Source organism: Crocuta crocuta, unplaced genomic scaffold, assembly GCF_008692635.1.
Source record: "Crocuta crocuta isolate KB4526 unplaced genomic scaffold, BGI_CrCroc_1.0 scaffold279, whole genome shotgun sequence".
Taxonomy (NCBI): Eukaryota; Metazoa; Chordata; class Mammalia; order Carnivora; family Hyaenidae; genus Crocuta; species Crocuta crocuta.
This window is the reverse complement of record NW_027551570.1, coordinates 2,660,344-2,687,901: the sequence shown is the minus strand read 5'-3', so window position 1 is coordinate 2,687,901 and position 27,558 is coordinate 2,660,344. Positions and strand designations below refer to the sequence as shown.

General features: G+C 37.8%; 1 protein-coding gene across 1 annotated transcript in view; it reads left to right on the top strand.

Moving 5' to 3' along the window:
- KCNH8 (potassium voltage-gated channel subfamily H member 8) overlaps positions 1–27,558 on the top strand; it is a 358,017-nt gene that overhangs the window by 244,026 nt on the left and 86,433 nt on the right. Inside the window, exon 7 of the mRNA XM_077750888.1 lies at positions 261–468. Within this exon, the coding sequence (XP_077607014.1) occupies positions 261–468 (208 nt within the window). The remainder of the gene's footprint in view (positions 1–260; positions 469–27,558) is intronic.

The window sequence follows — 27,558 nt, the reverse complement described above, 5'->3', positions numbered from 1 at the left end:
CGGTTAAGCGTCCGACTTTCGCTTAGGTCATGATCTCGTGGTTCGTGGGTTCGGGCCCAGCGTCGGTCTCTGTGCTGACTGCCAGCTCAGAGCCTGGAGCCTGTTTCACTCTGTGACTCCCTCAGTCTCTGACCCTCTCCTGCTCATGCTGTCTCTCTCTCTGTCTCCTAGAAATTAAAAAAAAAAAAAAAAAAAAAAGAATTCTTGTGGCATGGAGTGAACCTGTGCGCCAAGTGGTGCTGCTCCGTCTCTCCCCACAGGTGTCTCTCGTGCATCTCCTGAAGACCGTCCGGCTGCTGCGTCTCTTGCGTCTCCTGCAGAAGCTGGACCGCTATTCCCAGCACAGCACAATCGTCCTCACTCTGCTCATGTCCATGTTTGCGCTCCTGGCACACTGGATGGCGTGTATCTGGTATGTCATTGGAAAAATGGAGAGGGAAGACAACAGCCTTCTGAAGTGGGAAGTTGGTAAGGGCTTACATTTGTCACATTTTCCATTTTTTTAAATTTTTTTAATGTTTTTTATTTATTTTTGAGAGTCAGAGACAGCGCAAGCAGGGGAGGGTCAGAGAGAGAGGGAGACACAGAATCTGAAGACAGTCTCCAGGCTCTGAGCTAGCTGTCAGCACAGAGCCCGATGGAGGGCTCGAGCCCACGAACCGTGAGATCATGACCTGAGCCGAAGGCGGACGCTTAACTGACTGAGCCACCCAGGTGCCCCCACATTTTCCATTTTTAAGTGAAAAGGAAGGTTGGCTAGAATTTGGAGGAGGTGAAAGATGAGTCTATAAATATGTCCTCTGACTGTCGATTTGTCTAATAAATTTTGGGGACTGGGCAAGGAAAGGTGTGTGGATGGGGTCTATTTTACATGTGATTTCTTTTGAGAAAGCTTTCCAGAAAAGCCATATATATATGGATGTATATATATGGAGATACACACACACACACACACAGAGTAATGGGTTAAGCTTTCAATGGGCTAACTGTTTAAAATAACCCGCAAGGCTATAGAAGTGTTTAGGTAAGTAGTGTGTGATCTTACCTGACATAGCCAATGCAGGGCTAGTACCATTGAATCCCTACACAACTGGACTATGGCCAATCACTGCAGTGAGAGAGAGAGAGAGAGTGAGTGTGTTATAATGACACTTTCCACATCTAGTATACTTTGAGAATGTGTGATGATAGAGGGGACTGGATATTTACAAATAAAACTTGTAGAATTTTGTGTCCCCATAATACATGGAATTTAAGGGAGATTTTTCCCATGGGCTACATAATTTTGCATAAATGAATCTGAAATGTTCTGCACATGAACACATTTTTAAATTTATGCTAACCACAAGAACTGTACAGAAAATGAAAATTCCAAAGGCTATAACCCTGTATCCAAAAATATCTGCATTATTCTCACAATCATTGCTTTTAGAGAATTGTCCTGGTACCCCATGTAGAATCCTTTTTTTTCCTTAATCTGACATTTCATCAAAAGAATCTGTTTCTTCGTTGGCTAGAAATTCTTCACTTCTTTTCTCCAAAAAATCAATCTTGAACTTTTGAAAGCTCAGACCTTTGCACAGGGATGAAGCCACAAGAGATTCCCAAGAGAGAAAAATGTTCTAACTTTTCACACCAGCACTTAATGGCAGAATGCATCTGGAACATCCCTGGGTTGGCTCTCATAATGCCACCCTCTCACCATAGGGCATATACAGAGCCTTCCAAGCGTATCTTTGGAGAATGAATTGGAGATCCTAAGAAAACAGATTCTACTTAAAATCTTCTAAAAATGTTTCTATATACACATCTCGATTCTGACCCCAAACTACACCAAAGCAATGAATGTGTTCTGATAATTTTCATCTCAGAATGGTTTTATTCTCCTTATCAAAGCACTTCTTCTATGCCATGCAATGGATCTCAATTCTTGGAAATAAAGTAAAGGGAGAAAGAGAACTGCAGAGTGAAAGCAAAAATCTCTTACATAAAGAGAAGATGAGATGAGAAGAGATGAGATGAGAGAGGGAGAGGAGAAGACAGCTCAGGGAGGAAGGAGAAGAGTTGATTAAAAGGAGAATCAAAGTCTGGATTGCACATGGATTAGAACATTTTCTGTCCTTTAGTATCGTTTCCCTTTCTATTTTCTTGTCCTGAAGCCTCCTTTGTCACACGCTCCAGTTTAGTCCGAATAGCGTTTGGTGAATTGCAGCAATAGATCTCTGCCCTTTGTTTTGAATCCATATTAAAATTCTTGCCTGTGGTCAGCCACCTGATTCCTTTCTGGGCCTGACCTAATTTCCTTCGGGCCCCAGACCTATACACTCATATTAATTTGTAAGTCTTGTCTAGTCTGAGAGTCTCCAGATGGGGAAATTCAGCTTATTCACGCTCTCAAATTTAGTTAGATGAGGAAGGCTTTTTGTTTCCTTTCCAGCACATCAGTTCTCCTACAGAAGTACAAACTAGCTGTTGTCTTTCTTCCCACAAAGACACAGAAGTATTGATTTTCCAAGAAAAAAAGAAGCCCACTATCTGAACGACTTCAGTATTGCCCCGCTACCACTCGTACTCTTAAACCTGGTGGTATGGGTCAACGTAATGAATGGGAGCTTGTGAACTAGATGTGAACCCACAAAGAGACCACTGGCATAATACAGGGATGAGAAGAACATTGGATTGGGGCAACAGAACTCTCCCGTCATCATGGCTCCACCATTAACCAATTGTGAGATTTGCAGTAATTTTGTTCACCTCTAGGGGCCTCAGTTTCCTTACCTAGAGCACGAGAAGTCTCACCATACAACTCAAATATCTATTTCAGTTTCCATGATACGACTTTTGTGGAAGAACAAACCCAGTATTGTGTGCTTAATATTGTCATAATTCAGTGTCCACATAAACCATCAGTGCCCACCATCCAATGTCAACAAGTTTGAGGAAAAAGGATGTGTCAGGAAGTACATCTCGTGATCACAGCATGTCCAAGAATTGATATGTTTTACTCAGTGACAATAAGAATTGCTGAATCTTTATCTTTAGAAAATTAGATTTCCTGTCCAAACACCTCTTGGAATACAATCTGAAAGGTAGTATGCTAATTATGCCTGTCAATATTGGGTTTCTAGGCTTGGCTACAAGGCCTTTCCCTTCCTTTAAAATTACTTACCTCATTGTTCATTCAGAACATTCTCCAGCTGAGATTTGGACACAAATTAAATAATTATGACCTTCTCTACCTAATTTTCTAATGAGGCAGCTGAAAGCCTAGACTAATTTAGTTTTTACTATATAATTTGTACACTAATATTATGTTTTACCTTTTTGGTCCAATTACCACAAATCTTCACACAAATAAAGTTTGATTAGAGACATGCTCTTTATGTTGTGACTAACATTAGACATATAGAACAGATTCGTCTTCTCAAGGGATAAAATAGAACTCCCTTTCTAATCATTGTTAATTGCCTTGAAATGACTTTTTCCACTTTTTGTCCTTGGTGGGTCCACTACTTAGAGCTGGAGAGAGTTCCAATATTTTGCATCAGATCAAATCAAAGTTTATATTTTAAAAAGATTGTAATATCACTTATCTATATCTATTTTTAGAAGGCGGAATTAATACTCATGGACTAATTATACTGGAGGCTGATTATGAATTGATTTGCTTGCTGTTATTTTTACTTTTATATGGTTCTTTACTGTATTTTAAGGAATTTGAGGTTTGGCTTATTGTTTCATGGAATTTTAGACTTGGGGGGATCTAAGTGTAAACTTTTGATCTTATGGTGAGAAATCTGGTTCTAGGCTATACAGGCTCTATTTGGTGGAAGGGGTTATTGTCTGGTGTATCCACTGTTATATCCCCACTGTAGTATATAGTTCTCGGCACATGACAAATGTGTGGGGAAAAAAACTGTTGAATGAATCAGTCTTCAAGGTCATTCATTTACTAAATGACAGTCATGGGAGAAGAACCTCGATACCCTAACTCCTTGCGTAGAATTCCTTCTAATAATTTTGAAGATTATGAAATTATAGGGAATGGCTCTTTGGCAAATCTATTCAGACAGTGAGATTGAGAGAAGAATGAATAAGGTGAGCACGTAAGATTTGGTTATTTATTCAAAAAATATTTTTCGAGTGCCCACTGCCTCCTTGCGTGGTCCCGGGTAAGGCACTGGACATAGAGAACTGAAACGAATATTATACTTAATATCATGGAACTCTAAGTCCAGTAGAAAAAGAGACAAATAGTTCAATGGATACATCACAGTGTGATAGTTCTGTAACTGGAACATGCACAGAGGAGAGGCAGCTAGATCTAACTCGAATATCAGCAAAGGCTTTTCCAAGATGAACTAGTTTGATGGGATGAGTAGGTCTTGTCTCTGTAGACGCTGAGGAACAGGCATGGGTGGGAGCAGGAACATGGTCGTATGAAGCAGTTCACTAAGAACAGCATAAAAGGTGAACAGGGTAGTAAGGTGATGAGGCTAAAGAAGCTGACAGTCAGGGACCAGATCTTTAAAGACCATTCATGCTAAGCTGTGGAGTTTGGACTTCGTTCTAAGGCTACAGAGAAGCATAACATTCTCTGAAGCAGTGATCCAGGGAAGAGGGGGAGATGTTTTGCTCTATTTCATTTTTGATATCTATAAAATGGCAATAACAATAGTGCCTACCTCATTAGAGTTGCCAGTGTTAAATTAGGAAATCTATGTGAAGCATTTTATACTGTGCCTGGCACCTAGTAAATTCTCAATAAATAGTAGCTATTATAGCCATCATTATCATTTTATTATGACAGTTACTTCTAATAAAGAAGGTACCATGAACTGTGACTAGTAATACTTACAATTTTATATGGGAAGAGTATTAAGAAATGGCTTAAAAAGTATTGCCCTTAAAATTCAGCTGTAGTTTTGGAGTGCTGGACAACAAAATGTATGCTTTTGCCCATCTTCAAAATAAAAAACTCCACATCTTATGTTTGAGTCAGTCTCAGAAAAATCAGTAATTTTCACATAGCCTCATAATTGCACAAATAGAGATTTCCCCTTCAAGTCTAATACAGGTGACAAGTCTGACATCTACCCTATAAGCTTGTTGGGATATAGGAAACTTTCATGAACCTTAGACATGGTGTTTCAAGGGCAAGATTCAATAACATATTAAAGAGACAACTGAGTCTAAGTTGCTTTTTAAATTAAATTTTTTGTTTTGGCTGCTAAGAAATGTTTCAGAATGATCTCTTTGGAGGCAGGAGTCTTTACTTGTTTGCTGTAAGAAACATAAATACCCAGCTAAACGTGTGTGAGAAGACCTGAGTATTTGTGTACGTTCCAATTTAGGTAGGGATATATGATTTTAATGATCACTTATAAAGTTTAATTAATGACATTGAATTAGTCCTCAAAGAGCGCCATGAGGATACTGAGTAGAATACAATTGTTCTGATTTAAGTTAGTAGGATTTGGATTTGAATCTTGCTTCAGGAATATACTAGGCATGTGATTTTGGCTAATATGACTTCAGTGTGTGGCTTTTTATACAAGGAACTTTAGTTTCCTCATCTGTAAAACGGGTGTGGTAGTACAGGCCCTCAGTGGTTTTAAGTATTAGAGTTACTGATTAACTTACTTACTATGTTAAGTTGACATACTTAACATAGTCTGGTATATAATATGTTCTTGCAGCTGATAACTACCACCATTCTAACCACCTTCTCCACTCTCATTACTAACTGGGGCTCTTCGTAGACTGCAGCTACCTCCTCAAACTTATATCAATGAGCTACGTAGAGTTGACTGCAGTACTATTCAAGTCTAATGAAGAGGTGATATTTCTGTTATAGTCATGATTCCTAGTTGCAAGCAACAACAGAAACGGAAGTCATTAGCAGGACATGCAGACTTAGAATTAGAGAGAGAACAAGACTTAGGGAAAGAACATGACCCAAGGGAGTTCCAAATATGCCAGTGCAGGAAACACAGTTGCTGACATTTTGCAAAGACGGCCTAGACATGTTGCTGTCTTTGTAGATGCTATGAGGGAGCCCTAACCTTCTGTTTGCTTCTCATCCACAGTCCCTGAAGGGGAGGATACAGTCCACACACTTAGGTCACATGCTCAAATGCTGAGTGCTGGGGTAAGGAGGACCTCCCCACCTTATATTTCTATGATGGGAAGGGGTGCTCTGTATGTCTCCATTACTATGTTCGATGGGTATAGCCCCTCATATAAGATTTTAGACCGCCAAAAAAAGAGAGGGGAAAAAAAGATGAATGTCTTGTACAATAACATCTTAACCCTTACATCTAAAAACAAACAGTACAATTTACAAAGAACATTTATTAAAATGCTTCTAGGAATCATCATACCCTTCTCAGACATCATCATGTCAAATGGAATTAGCTGAAGAATGGAGACGTGCTAATTATCAATGCTCCTTGCTTACTACAGTACAGCGTGTGCATCTCATGTAAACATCACAGTGGCAGTCTGCTTCCCAAGCTCTGCCTCCTCGGCTAGGCTGCTTCTTGGTCAGTAGCTCCCATTTGTAGCTAAAATGCATCCTCAGATTCGTTTTCAAAGCTATCTCTATCTCTAAAGCTATGACATGCTGAACTTGAAAATAGATGATCTGCTACAAAGGGTAGAGATGAGAGTATACTGTAATAGAGAGAAGCTTTTTTATGTTTTAATCCTTTGGCTGGAGTACGCTTATCCATTGTAGATGCCTAAAAGTGTATCTGTACCAGTGACTAAAAAAAATAAAAGAAAAAAGGAAGAAAGAAAAAGAAAATGCCCCAAAATCTAGAATGGGAAGAGAAGGATTAAGTGAGATAAGTGAGATATCATTTTCAAATTTTCATTGAGAATTTTAATCCTAAATCTCTTGATTCTTGTTGGATAAAACATCATAAAAGCTGATTTATTTGAAAGGCTCTCTAGTTATTAACTGCTTAAAATTTACAAGCCAGGCTTCATGCTTGGGGGAAAAAAAATGACCGGTCTTATGATACAAGGAGTTGGTTATTCCAATAAGTATACCAATTTTTCTTCAAGAAGGTAGAATTGACAAATGTTCTACATTTTCAGCTTTGTATAAAGGATTATAAAAAGTTTTAGATAACCGTTATCTGTTGATTCTCATTCTTGGGAATACATCAAATAGAGAAAGGGGAGAAAAAGCCTAAAATGAAGGTTTCCAGCCATTAAAATGGACTCTAATGAGGGAAACCTGGGCTTGCTGTTGTTGTTGTTGTTGTTGTTATTGTTTAAACACAAATTCTTAAACCTTAATATGTATTGAAATCACCTGAGGATTGTATTAAACTACAGATTCTAGGGGCGCCTGGGTGGCTCAGTCGGTTAAGTGTCCGACTTTGGCTCAGACCATGATCTCACAGTTCATGAGCCCACATCGGGCTGTCTGCTGTCAGCACAGAGCCTGTTTCAGATCCTCTGTCCCCCTCTCTCTAGGCCCCTCTACCACTCACACTCTCTCTCAAAAATAATAATAAGAATAATAAGCATTTTTTAAAAAATAAATAAAATAAAATACAAATTTTAACTCAGTAAGTCTAAGGCAGAGCCTAGATCTAGCCTGTTTCACAAGTTACCAGGTGAAGTCCGGGCTTCTGGTCTCCCCACCACACATTGAATAGTAAGATTTTTAAAAGTCTCGGGAATTTCTGTGACTTTAATACCTCCGGTTTATAAACAGTCCTAAACCAGCAACAATTCGGTCCTTTCTATCCTTTTCTACATTCCTATCCTTTCTCAATCCTCATCACATCTGCGAATTTATTTAGACATAGTTCGTTCCTAGTGGACGAGGGAGGTCCATTGAGAAGGAATTAACCTCAATGCTGAAGTAATACAACACTGTGCTTTAAATATCATCAGAAACAATTTCTATTACTAGTAGTTTTGTTGCAGACAAAATGACACAAAGACAAGACACACACAAAAGACAGACACAGACACAACTCCGGCCGGAGGAACAATTCGACGCAAGCCCCTCTTGCAGTTTATTTTATACCCCGGTAACTGGATACAAACTGAAATTTACAAGATGCATTCCTTTACCAAACAAGGGCAAGTAGCCAAACACATTTCAAGGACGGGGGGAGCAAAGGGAGGAAGCGACCACAACATGTTTACTAAGAGGCCTGCTCACCATTCCAGCCTCCTCCCTATATCTAAGGAGGGCATGTTCCCTCGTGTGTGAGCGGATCATTAACCTTGGATATTGTGTGCAGGCCCCTTGGCAGAACATCCTGTTTGCAGGCATGATCTGCCCAGGCACAGAGTCCTGTGTGCAAGCACATCTCTGCGTCCCTAACCATGCTTTCTTGTGGTCACTGTCGGGCTCCCACAAGTTATGAGAAACTAAAGTTGAATACCATCAGTTTTTAAAAAGTTGCCAGTGCTCTATTCTATTTTGATAAAGGTTTGCTAGAAAACAGAAATGCTTTCATGTTCTCAGAGCAAGATTTTGTTCTTTTGGAAAAAAAAAAGATTTTACTTTTTTGCCATAAAGAGGAAATGGCTTATTCTTTTTTTTTTTTAGTACAGTTTACACACAATGGTACATTAGATTTAGGTGATAAATAGTTTATTCTTAAAATTCAGATTTCCCTTGTATTTTCTAAGTAAATTATGCTTATAAAAGTTGAGGAAATAAAGTATATATATGAATGTCCAGTTCTGAAGTCAAATTATCTCTGTAGTCTGACCTTGTGTGTTTAAAATTTGAGTATTTAGAAAGGAAGCAGTGCAAAATTAGATTTTAATTGCATAATGCTCTCAGTCCTTTGATAAGGAACCTCTGGGTTTCAGGTGGCAGACTGGGGGTTAATATGATTTCAGGTTGCCCAGGTTGCTCAGTAAGAGGACACACTTAACAATTAGAAAACGCTGAAGCTGAAATGTACTCAGAATATGCTTATACCAGAGTTTCCAAACATGTTCACGCTTCAGACCATACACTCCAAGCAATAAATGGTTCCATTGTCATAAAGTTTGAGACATGAAGACACTCCATCCCATTCTGAAGGACTGACAAGGTAAATTAGCACATAATGAACCCAGAGAAATCCCAGAGAAACTGATTAAACTTTATTTAACCCAAATGTTGCATAAATTTATTTTACCTCATAACCCTTCCTTTTTGTACTATGCATTATTAATAGTCTGTTAACATTAATAGTCTGTTAACATTCTATGAATTCAGAGTTTAAAAAAAATTCACCTTAGTCAAAGTTACCGAACTCTATCATAGTAGGAGGAATAATAATGATTTTCATCTTTTTAAAAATATGGGACACCACATGTATCATTTCATGTGAGAAATTCTCATCTATAAAATGAGAATAATAATAATAAAAAAAAAAAACCTGCTTCAGAGAGTAGTTGTGTTGTGGGATCATTGAGCTCAATGGTCAATATTGAGATGTTTTCCAGTGCAACTTAGTAAGTTTATTTAAGTAGCACAGAACAGGATCCATAGCCAGAAAGAGCTGCACTTCTGCTGTATGAGGCTGGTGAGTATATGTTTAGTGCTCAAAGGAGAGAGTAAATTCAGGGAGCATTAAATGATAAATGTTTCTTTGAACTTCTACTTGCAAACCAATTTCAACAGAGTAGTTTGGTGCTTATCGTTCAGGTCAGTATTAACTATCGGTGAGATGTACAAGCAGTCAAGAGACCTTTAAGAATGTAGCCACCGGGGCATCTGGGTGCCTTGGTCAGTTAAACTTCCAGCTTTGGCTCAGGTCATGATCTCCGGTTCTTCGTGAGTTCGACACCAAGTCCATGTCGGCGCCCTGCGCTGACAGCGCCCAGCCTGCTTTGAATTCTCTGTCTCCCTCTCCTTGCTCCTTTCCCGCTCATGCTCACTCTCTTTCAAAAATAACTAAATAAACTTAAAAAAAAATACGTAGCAACCAGCATTGATCCTTATCAAAATTATTTAGGCTGTAGGTCAGCTTTCTGGGCTAACGTTGAACAGTTTTCTGATTCTATCCCTCATCAGTTGGGTGAGCTCAAGAAAGCTAATGTATATAAAAACAGTTTGCAGACTGAAAAGTGCAGTAGAATTATGACATATGTCATTGTGTTAGTAACACAAACACATATACATGCACATATGCATGTATCTATTTCTCTTTCCAGAGAGCCATTTTGTATATAGTCTCTATCTCTATACACAAACTCTTGTCTTTGTGTTCTTCCCATGAATACTGGTCTTGGTGTGGGTATTTAGAGAAATCACGAGTAATACATATATTTGGGTGAATGCAGGAATAAATGAGTGGACCACAAATAAAGGCTTCTGTCCCATATCAGTAGGTCATCTCACTCAGATTCAAAGAGGAAGAAGTTCTGAAGTCAGTCTTCCTTCAGTGTTTGCAAGTACGTTACAGTGGATCTGTCTCTCCTTATAGTATCTCATCATTTATACTATTAAGGAACAAAATTCTCCAAGTACATATTTATTATTATAAATCACAATATTATATATCTATTCAAATATGTAGATTTTAGAGGCCAGATTCCTCATTTAGGGTCTTGAGATTCGTGTGCTGTGGCAATGAATAAGTCCGTTCTTAATACTTATTATTTAATATTTAATATGATTTCTTACTATGAAGACTATGATAAGCAATGGTTTCAGTCTTACAGGAATACCAGAGATGGCTAATCATTTCAATTCTTTTTCTTTCCCTATCCTGATTCTTTTTCTGGGTTTCCTGAATTAGTAAATGGTGCAAACATGCTTCTATTTTCTAGCTGAGATAAATTTGTGTTGGTACTACTTATAGCTCTCATTGGACCCAAAACTCTCCAATGAGCTGCTTCCTTGTCTCATTTTGGCCTCTCAGCCATAGAGGAATATGCTTGGTTCTCTGATAGCTTGAGCCCTGCCCTGGACCTAGACTTTGGAAGAGAGAATTTTCTTCAAGTATTTTGTCAAAGGAGACTTTGTCTTAAGGTGATGCTTCACTGACCATTCACTGACTTCCTCAGCTCCTCCCAAAAGATCCCATGACTTAATCACTGGAAATTTTGCCTCCCTCTGACTTCTTCCTTTCTACCCTATAGGACTTTTCTGAGTTGTGTCATTGTTAAGATCAGGGACAGTAATGTGTTTCTGGCTCCCAGAGTCCCAGATGTTTCTGTTCTTATTTTAGTTCAAAGTTGAAGACACGAATTTTCGGGTAGCCCAAAAGGTAATGTGGTCATCTAAAGAAAAGAAAAGGTGATCAGGGGGAGTTTAAGATAGCTGATTGAGGCTTGGATCTGATCTTTTCTTTTCCCCTTTTCTTTTCTTTTCCTTTTTCTTTTGTATATATGTCTATTTTAAGTGCCCAAATAGTTTCTCAGTATTATTTATTGAATAATCCATTTATTCACACTAATTAAATTTGGCATTTAATCATACTCAATTATTAGGCATACTTATGACTGTTACTAGGTTTCATTTTTCTTTCATTGACAGTCTAATTTTATACCAGTATTGCAGAATTTAATTATGGTACTGTTTAAATTTGGTACAGCAAGTAGAATGAGGCCACTTTGGCTCATTTACTTATTTAGATCAATATTAGAAAAAATCCCCCTTCCAAAAAGTCCAAATGGCATTTTAATTGGAGTTAATTTCACAAATTAATTTAGGGAAAGTAATGTTTTTAGAAATATTATTGTCATCCAAGGTCTGGTACTTAATCTCCATTTACTTACAAAAACTTCTTAGATAACTAAGAGAAATTATGTAGCTTCCTTCATACAAGTTACACATATTTCTTAATAAGTTCACCTCTAAATATTTTACATTTTTGTGCTCATGTGGGTGGGTTCCATTTTCCATTAATTTTGTTCCGGTTATTACTGGTATAAGAAAATCTAGTGACTTGGAAATAATGTTGCATAGATATCTCAATATGTTTCTAAGTTTTAATTAATTTGAGTTTTTAGGAAGTCAATCATATCATCTAAAGTACTCAAAAATTTCTCCCTGATTTACCTAATGTCTATACTCTTTTTGGCCACTGGTTTGATAAAAATTATCTATTTCATTAAATATTGACTCTAACTTCACTGGATGTTACACAAAAGACATATTTATAGATTACTAATATATGTTATTATTGATACATGACAGCCCAGAGAGTTAACACCAAACTTTAAATGATGGCCCTCAGAGATATATTTCGTAAAAGAACGTGGTAAAATAGAACAATTCTTAACTTGGAAGTTGGGATCCTCTGTTCTAATCACAGCCCTGCTGCTAATTAGCTGTATGACCTATGAAATTTTATTGAACCATATCTGTCCCAATTATCTCTGTGGAAATGAGATACAAACCCGCTTCTTGCTGAGTCTCAATTCTTCTTGAGTCATAAGCCCTTTTGGAAGATAAATGGAAGCTATAGTTCTCTGATGATAAATTCATACCTGCATATAAATAGATTACATAAAGTTATAGTCTGTATATTCCATGATGCTTTCTCATGGGCAGCTGATAAACAAAACAAATGAAAACATCCCAGTGCTGGATAATGTCTAAGATTGTTTTCAACTTGGAGAAGATTTAGTTACAGGTCCTTTAAGAAAACTGCCTTGCACCTGAAACTTGGGTGTGTTGAAGAAATAATACGTCTGTTGACATACCTTTCATCATTCATGAGACTCAGTCAGAACTGCCCTAACTCATTGGTAGAACATTTTTTTTCCTCTTTCTGTTCTTTCCAGGTATTGTATCATTAGAGTGTAATTGTATTTTACCCAATAATATACATGCTATGACAGTCCTCTCCTTTAATCTGTTTCTTCTGAAAGTTCTTAACAATTGGAGGAGTTTAGCCACAGCCATGCACTGTCAATTTTATGATACAAACAAACTCAGTAAACAATTTCACTTTACATGCAACTTTAAAGAAATGTAATGTTTTCTTAAAATGAGAGAAAGCAATACCCCGTCTAGATTGGATACATAAATAGCTTGTGATTAAAGTGTTCAAAAATCATTTCTGATTTAATCTCTAAAGGATAGTCAGATGCAGATCTAACTTCTTAATATCTTACAACTATGGTCATTTGGACAGTGTTCTGATTAGCCCAGCTGGTGAGTGTCTTCTCAGTGCAGCTTTAACACTGGCATTTCTTGTCAACCCCTGTACTCAGCAACCTTATACAATTGAGTTGGGTTACTAGTAACAGGTTGAGTTACTATTTTATTCCAGGCAACCTTGGTTCCTAGATCACAGGATGTTAGTATAAGGAGGATCCCAAGAGAAATATATTCTAAACCTTACTTAGTTGCTTGCATCTCATGATGTACTGGGAAGAACAGTGGACCTGGGAGTCACAAAATTAAAAGTCCAGTCCAGGCTCCAGTCTTCATATTTCTTCTTTTAAAATGAGGTGGTTAGAATAGATGATATCCAAAATCTTCGGAATAACAACTTCCTTCTTTTTTATGCAAAAAAAAAAAAAGGGAAACAAAAGACTTTCAATGGAGATTTTTACTCTAAGGTATTTCTGAAGATAGTAATACATATTTCTACTTCTAAAAATATGTGAACTGGTTTTTGTGATTTCCAACCCCTGTTCCAAAGAGAGAATAGAGTTGACCTGATGTGTGTGTGTTTAAAATTACATTTTAGTCTATATATTTCTTTCCTCAAATCCAAATAAAATATTTTTGCATTTCCAGTGCTGAAGGACAAAGATAATATTTTTCAGAAGTAATAGAAAATAACCTGTGATTCAAATGGAAAAAAATCAGGTTGTCTGTGTTTTTCTTAAAATAGTATCTTTTTTACCCTCCTTTAGGTGTCTCCCATCACTAAATATAAGAAGACTGAGGGGCACCTGGGTGGCTCAGTTGGTTGAGCATCTGACTCTTGATTTTGGCTCAGGTTATGATATTACAGTTGTAAGATCAAGCCCCATGTCAGGCTCATGCTGAGCTCTATGCTTAAGAGCCTCTCACTCCTCTCTCTCTCTGCACACCTGCCCCAATCAATCAATCAATCAATTTACGAAGATTGGATCTGGATAACAGTTCTTCTGAATAGCAACCCTTGCTGTGGCCTCTCCCATCTTCCCAGTAACATTTATATAAAGACCAGGATAAAGACATCTTAAACATCTTAATCTTCACTGAAAATTAGGGTCAACCATTGATCTCTTAGTACAAGAAACAAGAAGAATTTCCACTAACTGACACATAAATAAATTTGGATTTTAAAATAAAACCAACAGACAACGTGAGCTTTTTGAGAGGCCCTTCTTTCCACACTCATACTTTGCTCTTTGATTCTGAGCACAAGTCTGTAAGAAGATGGAACAATTATCTCTACTCCATAGACATCACTTTAAATTTTTTTTTTAACGTTTATTTATTTTTTTGAGAGACAGAGACAGATCATGAATGGGGGAGGGGCAGAGAGATAGAAGGAGACACAGAATCTGAAGCAGGCTCCAGGCTCTGAGCCAGCAGCACAGAGCCCGTCTCAGGGCTCAAAACCACAGATCATGACCTGAGCTGAAGTCGGACACTTAACCGATTGAGCCACCCAGGCACCCAATCATTGCTTTAAAGCAGAATGATAGCTCTGCCAGACTTATCCAAGATTACGAGAAAGTTTCCCATCTTAGAGATGAAGCCCATGGAAAGGAGGTACTACGATGATAAATTATCAGTAGTAACCAGTGAGTAGAAAAGTATAGATGAGATGGACTTTTAAAAAATTAAATGTCACCACCAAATAGAACTTAAAATAGTACACATACCTTATAAATCGCACAAACCATGGAACATACAAAAAAAAAGACAGGAAAAGAAGAAGTATCGAGAAAACACAAATGTAAGAAATAATAAGTTAGTAAACATGATTTTAATGAAAATTTAGTGACATGGGGAAAAGCTCAGGTTATTTCAAGTGAAGAACTCAAGATACAGATTTCTATGTGTTATATGATTCCTATTTGGGATAAAAAGTGAAATACACACACACACACATAGACTAGAAATAAATTCAATAAGTAGTGGAATTATTTGTAAATTTGTTTTTTCTTTACATTTTTTTTAAAAATTGACTTACATCAAATTAATATCTAGCTTACATTTATTTAGTACAAACTACACATGGCTCACTGCTTAACATATTTGTGTACATTATCTCATTCGATTCTTTTTATCTCATTTGATTTTTATTGCATTTTTCATGAGGCAGATATTTTCAACCCCATTTACAAAAAAGAAACTAAAGCTTGAAAAGTCTGAGGTATCCTGGAAATTTCTTTTTTAAATAAAATATCTTTAACATCCAAAATATTTAGAACAATTGCAATAGATACCCCTTGAAATTATACCTTTAATCTTTTACCATATTTGCTTCACTTGTGTTTTTAAAATAATACAATATTACAGATAAAGCCAAAACCCCATTATCCTTTAATTCCCATCTGCTCCCTCCTTACTAAAGTTGATGCATAAGCTTTTCTTAGATGCTATTTTTTACTATGCAAATGTATTAGTAAAACAATGTATTACTTTGTCTCATTAGCTTCCATATAAATAAACATAAATTGAAACCATAGTGGTAATAAGAGTAATAAATAATAATAGCAGATAATTAAGTAGCAGATAGTGGTGGATGTTAGTAATAACACATTTTTCCATTGTCTTATTTAGTTGTGGTGATATATGTGTTCTTTCCCCAGATCTTCAGCAACAATTATTACCAATGGTTTTAAATTTGAGAAAACATGGGGTCAGGGAGAAGTGAAGGGTTAGAAGTAGTGTCTTGTTCCAACTTCCATTTCCCTGAGTAAGGAAAATAGAACATATTTTCTTTTTTTCTCCCCCCTTTTTTCTTTTTTTGCTACTACAGTTTCCTCTTTGGTGAATGAGACACTTAGCTTATTAATTTGCAAGTTCTCTTCTTTCCTAAATAACCTATTTGATGCTCTATATTTTTAAGTGTTAAAGTCTTTAAAAATTACTATTCAATGTATACGTGACTTCCGAAGTTAAGTATTATTGATTTCTAATTACATGCTCTCGTTGTCACAGAATGTGGTGTTTATGACACTGATTCTTCAGTGTTTGTTGAGGCTCAATTTGAATATGTTCTTTGTGTGTTTGGATAGAATATGCATATGGTTTCTTGCGTATAATTTTATGAGGTTCTATATATGTCAATTAGGTCAAGCTTCTGAATTTAATTATACATATATTATAAGTCCTTATTAACTATTTTCTGTCAAATATAGACAGAAATTTTATTTGGTGCTCTTTCAGATCTCTGTTCATTTTCCACGGTGTTTGGTTTCCTTTTAAGAGTTCCTAGTTCCTTATTTTATGTCCATTAGATCAAACGTCTGAATTGAATTTATGCATTTTAAATATATTAATTGTATTTCTCCATCTTTATTTTATTTTAATTCATTTTTAAAGTTTATTTATTTTGAGAAACAGAGAGCATGAGCAGGGGAGGAGCAGAGAAAGAGAGAGAGAGAGAGAGAGAGAGAGAGACAGAGACAGAGACAGAGAGGGAATCCCAAGCAGGCTCCACACTGTCAGCATGGAGCCTGATGCAGGGCTCAAAGTCACGAACTACAACATCATGACCTGAGCCAAAACCAAGAGTTGAACGCTTAACCAACTGAGCCACCCAGGAGCACCAGTCCTCCATCTTTATTTAATTAATTCACATTCATCGTGTGTTGTCTTTTCATCTAATTCTTGCAAAAAGTGAACTATTTTCTTATGTAATTTTTTTTTCATTTTTATTGTCAGCTCCTCTTCCATAGGGCTTCTTTCTGTAGAAATTCTGTACAGATTGAAGTATGAGAATATACAGAATTTTCGTTGTTATTTTGTTTGCTTTTGCCAAGGACAGTAAGATTATCCTGCCCTAGGATCATATTCTTAAAAATCGCTTAGCTTCGAGGTGCCTTATGGCTAGTTTATATTCAGACACCAATGTATGCAAGGCACAAGTTTGAATTTTAAAAGTTTCTCTCAAGAGACTACTTTTTTCAGACTCAAGCTTCCTTGTCATTCCCGTAAACTGTTGGGCAAATTGTTTCTACCCTTCTCCATGCATGCGTCAAGGTTGTATGCCAGGTGTCAGTTGCAGTGCTTGTAGGATTTAAGTGTTCTCTCCTGGGCCTGCATGGGTGTGAAAGTCAGGCCCGTAGACCCCAGGACCTCCTTCTCGCCGCCTATCCCTCTCTCCCTGTCAGCACTACCACTGTGTCAGCCTTCAAATTTGCTTCTCCTCATTTTTGCATCTGGAGATTTCATTTCTCCTTCTGGAAGAATGTATACATTACCAGCATTTCTGGGTGTTTATATCAGAAAGGCTTACACAGTAGCCAAGTTCACAATCTTACCAGAAATATGGTATCAGTTTCTGCCTAAAATAATGTACCCTAAATGCCAGCATGAGTTCATTGTATGTTTTGTTTGAAGTATAAGAATGGTTGTAATCTAACCCTAAAAGGCCAATTGAGAAAGGTTAATTGCTGAAGACCTTATTCCTACTTATAATGTCTTTATAGGGGAAAATCATTTAAACATAAGCCTTTAAATCTCCAGTCCTTCAGACAGAACTGTTCAGTTACTGGGAAAATAAATTATGCTGCTGTCTAGAGAAGACATCATCAAATGTGCTTAATATAGAATTATTTCTTTCTAGCTATATATTAATCATATTCCTTTGGAATAGTTGACAGTTTAACGTACTGCAGATTATTTTCCTAAGAGACTATAGATATAGAGAAAAATAAGAGAAAAAGAACTGAGTCTTTGAGATTGTTGCATTTAAACTCTACAAGGTTTTCAGTATTTACTATGAAATATAAATATTTGTTGAGGCCCAAAGGACAATGTTATGAACTGTAAGTGATACAAAGAACTGGAAGTTAAAAGCCCTGCTTGATAGAAGTGTACTCTCTTAGAAAGTCAAGAGGTAGACACAAAACTGCACAAAAATTATTTTTTTAAATGCTGCTTTGTTGTACATTTGCACAGGCAAAAATGTCCTAAAAAGTTTAGAAAGTAGTAGAAGTAGTTTGACTGAAATCTCTGTGAAGATGGCATTGGAAGTGGGATTCACGGGGTGAATACTATTTTGGTGGAGAACATTTAGAGACCATTTAGGTGAGGGCCACAGTGTGAATCAATTCATGGAAGTAGGAAATCTCACAGTGTATTTGAGGAACAGTTTGTGGATAAGTTCGTGTGGAGTAGAACATTCTTCAATGAAATAAAATGCCGACAGGAGAATGGGGCATACAATACATAGGCAAGGCAGGCCAGATACAAAACTAAAGGTTACTGAAATTGAGTTCTGAAAAAGAGAGTACAAGGCCTATATGAAAGAATCGACCATGACCAAACTCCTGCTCCAGTGTCTGATTTTTCCAGAGAATTTGGGAGTGGGGATGTTTTGGCTTTTAAACGTTGGCAAATCATTCAGAACTTGAAAAGCACATGGTAAGCATAGTGCAAATAAATGTGGACCTGAACAAATCCATAGGTCACTGATTTGCTTTTCCAGACACACACTGAGTGAAAAAGAAAGAGAAGGCGAAAATAATAGGTTGGAGTCTTGGCCACGATGCATAGATGGGATCTCTGAGACAAGATACCAGAGAAGGTGTGACCTGATTGATAGACTATTTTAAGAATTTTATTCTGAACCCAAAAGGGAGAAACGCAGATAATTCTTCTCTTTGTGATGTTTGCCAAACTGTTTAGTCCATCTGTACATTTATTTGCATGAAAGGGACTACACAGGCTATTTTTAGGGGATTGTTCTCACACTTTATACACTTGCAGTAATGAAGAGTTTTCTTCTGTTGGGTATCCTAATTGTGTGATTATTTTTATAAAGTGGTATTAAATCTATAAAGAATTTTCACTAGAGCACTATTTCCATTTGAGATTTTAACAAACATGACTGTGAGTTATAGATACGGGGTAGGAAATCAAAGGTAATTAAACATTTTACCTAAACCAATTAGACATCTGGTATAAAAATGCCTGTACCTCTTTTCTCCTTTCTCGTCATGTGTGTATGTGTGGGTGTATTCGCTCTGTAGTTACGGGCTATCCACCCAACCACAAACAGAAGAAGTAATTAAAATGTGCTTCATAGTCTAAGACCCTACAGAGACAACTGTTAAAATCTCCTTGCTGACATATTGTTTACTCGGACAGGAGTCTATTGGTTTTGTTTTTATTTCACAGACATTAGTCAGGATGGACAAAGACAAATCCTAAATTTAATTCCTCAGAAACTCGGAGACCAGAACCCTGTTCACCATAGAAATGATTTTTGATGTCTCTCTTTGTAAAAACAGTAGATTTGTTTCCCTGTATATTTGTTCAAGCCCCTGTCCTCTACACCAACATTTAAATAGACTGGCCGAAACTGGATACCAGAAGATTCACTCCATTGAAACACTTAAGACAGAAATAAAAGTGAATGCCCATCAAGCTTTATGCAGCTTTCAAAATCTATATCCATTTACTTGTTTGAAGACATCGAAAATTAACCGTTGGCTGGACAGCTTCCTCTGAACCTATATTTGATCCCAAAGGATAAGATGTTATATGATGCTTTTCAAGAATATGAGTTCCAGGGGTACCTGGGTGGCTCAGTCAGTTAAGCATCTTGATCTTAGCTCAGGTCTTAATCTCAGGGTCGTGAGTTCACACTAAATGTTGGGCTCCACACTGGGGCGGGGTGGGGGGTGAGGGGTGAAGCCTCCTTTAAAAAAAAAAAAAAAGATTGTGAGTTCTAGATTCAGACTTCAAAACCTGGATCCTCTAGTTATTGTCTTTGTCAGTTTGCATGTGTCTGTTACCTGTCTAAGGCACTATCTCCTCAAGTGTAAAGCAGGGACAGGATTAGCTATTTCACCAGGTTATAATGAAGATTAAATGACATAAAGTGATTATGGAATGCTCAGTTCATGTGAATGGCTTTTGCTGCCAGGCTAGGGCTGTTCTAGCTATGATTATTTCTATTATTGACACATGTTATTTTATTAAAGTCATGACCATGGCAGCTGATTTTGTTCTCAACAAACTTCATGTACTTGATTTACAATGTTGAAGCCAGCCCCCAAACTGCCTGCAGTCTTTACTGAAAATCTGCTGCTGATGGTCAGAGATTACAGGCTTATTTTTAGCAGAATTTCTAGCCTGAAATGGAATTCTGTCAAGGTTGGCTTTTTTGAGGGTGATGCACAGAAGTGTGGTATTTCTCATTTTATCATTTGCTCATATAATCATGGGTTTAGTGCTAGCTAAGCCCATTAATTTTTAAAATATATTGGTTTAGGTCTATAGGTTGCAAAGCTATTCTGTGACTGAAATGGCATATCTTGGAATATGTGGTGACTCTGACCCACTAAGAAATAACCAATAAAGTGATTAACCAATTAGCATGATTTAAAAACATGTAATAATTGGGGCACCTGGATGGATGGCTCAGTAGGTCGAGTGTCCAACTTCAGCTCAGATCATGATCTCACGGCTCATGGGTTCGATTCCCACGTCCTGCTCTGTGCTGACAACTCAGAGCCTGGATCCTACTTCAGATCTGTGTCTCCATCTTGCTCTGTCCCTTCCCTGCTCTCTCTCTCTCTCTCTCCCTCCCTCTTTGTCTCTAAAAATAAAAAATAAACATTAAAAAAATGTCATAACTGAAGAGACATGATTCCTGTCTCCAATACAATGTTTTATATGTTTCATACAGAAAATGTTTGTTGATAGCCATGCAAATATATTTGCAAATATCCAAAAATAATACCCTGGTGTAATAGGATTCTAAAGAGTTAGACCTTTTTAAATGAATAATCCAGTATTATTTAGTTGACAACTAAACATATGTGACTCCGCAATTTTTCTGTTTACAACATGCTTAGTGAATGGTGTAAGCAAGTCATGTTACAGTAGCCTTTTTTTTTTTAAGTTTATTTAGTTATTTTGAGAGAGAGAAAGCAAGCGTGAGTGGGGGAGGGGCAGAGAGAGAGCGAGAGAGAGAATCCCAAGCACACTCCATATGGTCAACCCCAGAGCCCAAAGCAGGGCTTGAATTGACAAACTGTGAGATTATAACCTGAGCCGAAACCAAGAGCCCGTGCTTAACCAACTGAGCCACCCAGGCGCCCCAGTAGTCATTCTTTACAAATGTCATGGCCATATTGAGTGGGTGTGTGACAGAGAGATGGGAGAGGGGGACAAATAGCAATTCATTGCCACTGCCAAATTAGAGAATTTTGCATTCTTTAAAATTGGTGCGTCAAATACTTTTCATTCTTTGGAAGGGAAAGATTCCATCTTTGGATGGTAAGCTGCATAGAATTATTTTAGGAAAAGTTTCTATTTTCTATGAGTCAATAATTGCATTGAGGCATCAATCAAATAATTTAAAAATCTTTATTTGACCAGCTATTGAATTGATTTTGATGACGGCACATGTTTTGATCCTACCATTTTGAACCTCACATTTTAACTAACTCTGTGGATGTTTGTTTGTCTTGACCTCTAAGGACGTTTCCACTGTATATTTAGTAATACGGACATTTTCACTAAAACAACATTTCTGACTTCTCTTCTGGAAGGTACTTGCTGGAACTTCCTATACTAATTTAATTTTTGTATCAAATACCTATACAAAAATGTCAAATAATTTCTTTCCACTTTTTTTAAAATTTCTATTGAAATTATTTTTACCAAGATAAGTTTTTTTCTATGTAAATTTTAGACCAAAGATTTAATTCGTTAATCAGTTTTTTTTTCAAATTCCACATCAGAAAGAATGAGTTTTCTTTTGTGACATTTCTACCAAGTCCAATTTTCTCAAGCAAGTTTTAGAGAACTAATTTTTATTAAGATTTTATTCTGGCGGGTGGGGGTTAGGGGGGCACCTGGGTGGTTCAGTCAGTTAAGCATCCGATTTCAGCTCAGGTCATCATCTGACAGTTTGTGAGCTCGAGCCCACATCCACTCAGAGCCTGGAGCCTGCTTCAGATTCTGAGTCTCTCTCTATCTGACCCTCCCACTTGCACTCTCTCTCTCTCTCTGTCTCAAAAATAAATAAAACATTAAAGCCCAGGGGTGCCTGGGTGGGTCAGTTGTTAAGCATCTGACTTCGGCTCGGGTGATGATCTCACAGTTTGTGAGTTCAAGCCCTGTATCGGGCTCTGTGCTGACAGCTCAGAGCCTGGAGCCAGCTTCTCCCTCTCTCTCTGCCCCTCCCCTACTCATACTATGTCTCCCTCCCAAAAATAAACAAACATTTAAAAAAATGTTTTTGTATTGAAAAACAAGATTTTATTCTACCATCATTTTTTGGTCAATAACAATTTCACTTTGTGCCATTTTAGCTACTGTGAATTTTATTTTTTTATTATTTCTATCATGTTTACTTTGTCCCCAATCAATGTTTGCTGCCTTCAGCGTTCCTAAAAGATGTTTATTTTCAATCAAGTCATTTTGTTTGGGGAACTAGCCAATTTGAACATGCTCTAGTTTAAATATCATCAACTGTATTTGTTCCATTTCTACTAACCATGCTTATCGGAGAGCATAATTAAAATATGTTTCTTTGAACAAGGAGCAAAGAGCATGAGATAGAACAATGATGGCGTCTAGATGGAGAGAGGCATCAAATGTCAAATCCAAACAGTGGGTCAAAATGTCATTCAAATATTTAGACACTTTGGTGAAATCAATCAGGAGTCATATGGTTTTGCTAAGTGATGGTGACGCCTCGGTATATTTTATTATTGTCTGTAGTAACGGGTCATTTTATTCTAACACCCAAGTGTTCCCACGGGCATATGTCCATTTTTAGTTATATGCATGATATAAGATGAAAATTAATGGTCAACTCCTCTTTTAATGTAGAAAGCAAATTCGTTCTGGAATAATCTAGTTATTTGTGACAAAGTGATGGAAGACTGCAAAAAAAGGTGAACAGGAGCCAAAGTTTTCAGCAGTAATCATACCCCGGGCACCATGACAGATGTTTGATAAAATTATCTTCCTCACACCTCTCAACTAACAAGAAGGCATTTTTAGTTCCTTTTTTAGTGGAAGAAGCCGGAACTTAGAGGGCCAGCTTCCCTGAAGTCAGATTGTTAAGTAGTCATGCAGTCCAAGCCATTCTGCCTACCCAACGCCTGTTTTATATTCATGGCAAGTGTATCTATTCTGTGGTCTTTATGATTGAGAAGGATATGTTTTATCGCTTAATAAATATGTATCAAGTGCATATTAGGTGCCACACCCTGGGCTAGGCTTGGAAATCAAGTGTATAAGACAGACAATAATTCCTACCTTCAAGAAGCAGCGGTCGAAGGGGAGCTGCAGGCAGATAATCAGATGAGATTAAAGTGCAGTCAGGCCTCCAGTGGCGAGGGGTAGGAAACAGGGCTAAGGGATGGAGATGAAAAACTGATTACATAGATTACTGCAAAATGAGAGGGGAGAAAAATAAGACCTAAGTGAAATCACTGGAGGTGCGAGAGTTTTGCAAGATCCTTAAAAGGTTTCGTAAGTGTTTTAAGTCATAGAGATGATGATTCATAATGATTAGAAATTATAATCTAGATACCCGTGTAAGGCTTGAATGCCAACAACCTGAACTCTTCAGTGTGAGCCTCTCGGAAGACTGAAAAGCATTTCTCCTTCTACATTTATTGAGTTTTGTTAGAACAAATGACCCTGAGATGAATCCCAAAAGGTTTCTCCAGCACTTTCTCAAAGCCTCAGTACCTTTTGCCTTATCGTTTCTTCAGAAGTTATTTCTATATATCAAGGATGTGCATTATCTTTTTGCGTTATAAATATTCTCAAAATAAAGTTGAAACCCCCCACCCTGATTGCCGGGAGCCACACCGGCCTCTCTGGATGGCAGTCACAGCAAGGAAATGGCAGTGTTTGCACAGCTCCTGCCATGAGAAGCGAAACTGGTATCTCCTTCTGCTACTACTGGCTCATGTTGGAAATGAGCCTGCTGGTATTGACTGGGCCTCACAATATTCCAAATCAGACCAATATTCCCCACACAGATACCTCATAAGGAAGACCATATTCCTGCCTTTTCAAAAGAGATTTTAGATGAAAGCACTGTAGATGATTGTCAAAAGGCTCTTCCTATGGGCCTTGCAGATCCAAGACTTAGAGAATAAAGGGGGTTAAGAACACAAGAATTACAATTGAGCCTGGCCCTGAGACAAAGAGCCTAATTTAGAGTTAAGGAACAGATAAGGGAAGAACTTAAGTTAATACTTACACCTTTTCTGTTTTCTTTTTTTTTAATGTTTTATTTATTTCTGAGAGAGAGACAGCATGTGAGCAAGGGAGGGTCAGAGAGAGAGGGAGNAAAGAGCAGAAAAAACATAACCACAAAACAAAGACAGACACATTTAGGGCCTCCATGGTGTTTACACATTCAGCATCAAGTCAAAAAAGTTTCCACAAACAACTTATTAACCAGCTCAAAAACATTCGTCCTCTTGTGAGCCAATCAAAATGACTCCTGGCCTATCTATATACAACTTGACCTGTGTCCTAATCTTAGTGTTATTAACTTAGAACAAATATGTATGTCATCCTGTTTTTCACTACGAGCATCCTGTTATTTCCTTAGTTGTAAGATTTACTCAACCTCGCTATGATTGGGGTAATTCTGCAAGAATNTCCTCTTGTGAGCCAGACAGAATGACTCCCAGCCTATCTATATACAATTTAACCTATGTCCTAACCTTTGCGTTATTAGCTTAGAACAAATATGTATGTCATCCTGTTTTTCACTAAGAACATCTTGTTATTTCCTTAGTTGTAAGATTTATTCAACCTCACTATGATTGAGATAATTCTGCAAGAATACTTCCGAAAAAGCAGTTTTTGTACACTTTTCAAAGCATCTTATCACAGAGTTTTCCATTGTAAAAATTCCTTTTTCTGATGCCATGTTATCATTTGACCTATAAATAAAGACACCAACACCGACAGTGCAGAAATGCCTGCCTGGTGATCAGAGAGAATCTCGGGGCTCTCTCACTCTCTCTCGCCAAGAGCATCCATCCTTCAGGGACCCCTGGACCAGCTGGAGCCAGCCTCCAGCACCTGACTCTAGCAAGAATCATACAAACTTCATCCCCATATTATTTGTGATTTCCTTGTCTCTTTCTCTCTCACACACACATGCACATGCGTGCACACATAGACACACACTTGCATATCCATAGGGGGAGAATGATTTGACAGTTTTTCCTGTTGCTTTATGCGAAGGCTTAATATTCTTGCCACCGTGTTATCCATTATATCAAATATTAGTCCTCGATGTAGCAGTTTAAACCCAACTTCTCTTTTGGTGGATTGTTTCTGTTGATTTTTGTTGATTTTTTCATGTCTTGGAAGAAAAGAAGGATATCTTAAGTTTGCAAACTTGCAGGTTAAATATACTTTACACAACTTCCTGTCTCATAGCCTTCACTTCAGCCACATTGCATCAATTCCTTCTCTCCATACGTGTAGTCAGTGTTCCTGGCCTGGTGCCTCTGCACTCTCCCTACACATCTGTTATTCTAAATCCTACCCATTCTGTGCAATACAATTTGAATCCTCTTCCTCCTTTAAATCATTTCTGATTTCTCCAGGAAGGGGCACTTAGTTCAAGTAAATGTGCACTATTATTAGAGTTCCCTTAGACTGCAAGGCAACGATGACCCCACTCCCTTATCTTTGCATCTCACACAGTATCTCAAACATGGTCACTACATATGTGCTAAGTGAGTGAATTAGTTAATTAATGAATTAGGGGCTATTGAGAGACTACTGTTCCACTGAACAGGTGGAAGCAATGAAAGTAATATTTTAGTGTCCTGGCTCAAGAAGGCCTCTCTTCAGACGTGATGGGAGGTAAAGAAAGAGAATTAATCTGAATGTACACTTGGCTGGGAACTGGATGTGAAAACAGAAAGTTCGGGAACCAAGTCTTTTCATGAAGGTACAGTTGCTGACCAAAACAAACAAACAAACAAAACAAAAACTGCCTTCAGTTCTGAGGCAAAACATGAAAGACAGATATGAACAATCTGCAGGGTGTTTGGAAAAGGGAAACCAAACACAGGAAGTGACATCACGTGAGCTTGAAAAAGACAACCTCCTAAAGTTGGAGAAATTGCAGCTGAGGCCTTGACGACTGTATTTTTAAACACTGGAAATGCTGCCGTGTTTTGGACGAAGAGAGTAGAAGCAGGGCCGAAGAGTGGGGAGCCAGGGGAGGCATATTGGGCTCAATCCTAGTCGTAGAGAGAACCAGGGCTGTGACTACAGGGCAACTCATGTGTTCCTGGGTCCTCAGCAGTTAGAACTGGGAACCAGATCCTACCTCCACCCTAGCCTGGACTCACTAGAGCCCTGGCTGCTTAGTTTCTTCCTGAGAAGAAACTGCTCCCTCAGCTCTGCTGAGCTTGCTACTGCAGCACCTGCCATATTTTCTCTGGGTGTTCTGGTACCTGGGACTTCCCTGTTGTCATTACTGTGTGCTTCTCCCCCCCTCTGCCACATGCCCAGAGTGGGACAGCTTTCTCCCTGATTGGCCTCTACAAAACCTGCCCCTTGGCGTTTGAAACCTGTTTTCCAGAAGCTGGACTAAAAGTATTTCAGAAGATACCATCCAATGAAAGTATAAACACATTTGTTTCCCCAAATGGTTAGGGTCAGGTTTAAGCAAATGTGTAAATAAGCTATCTACTGTATGTACTTGGATTACAATATGAGTTAAACCAACTTTTGTGTGCCAGGCTGCTGACTAAACCATCTCCTCTCCTGCTTCCATTGCTTTAAATCCATTAAAAAGGCATTAATGTTGCCAAATAATGAATATGTAAATAGAGTTGGTGTCTGTGGGTAAAATTAAAGGTTAGATTTACCGATGAATGAGATGGTTAAAGCATGATTCAAAGTACTTAGTTTATCTAATATTTTTAAGAAGGTCTAAGAAACTACTAGAAAAGTGGGTTTTCAGAAGAAAAACAAAAGCTGTGTGGTCTTTAATTTCTCCACAGCATGGGCCTGACCTATATAAAGTCTCTTGCAAAGTCCACAAGGAAAGAGTTCTATTCCTGGAAAATGAAGCCTTGGGGACTTGCTGAGAGTTCAGTCTCTGGTTCCAAAAAGCTTTCACGTTCCCCGCTTTTGCATACACTGACCATGAACACATCAATTCCCGCCAACTATCTTTGGAATAATAGCTAGGGCTTCCGATTGGGGTGTTGGGGAGGTGAAGAGTGGCACAAAAGTTTCCACGCTCAAAATAAAAATGACGCCATGTCTCCAGACCACATGTCCTTGATGATGGTGACTATAAGCAAGTGGAAGGGAACAGGTGGAAGAGAGCAGCAATTACATAGAAAAATCAACTGGAGCAGCCATTCCTGTGAAAGAGATGAAGTGAATCGAAAGCATGTTAATACCCGAACTTTGACTGACAAGAAGGA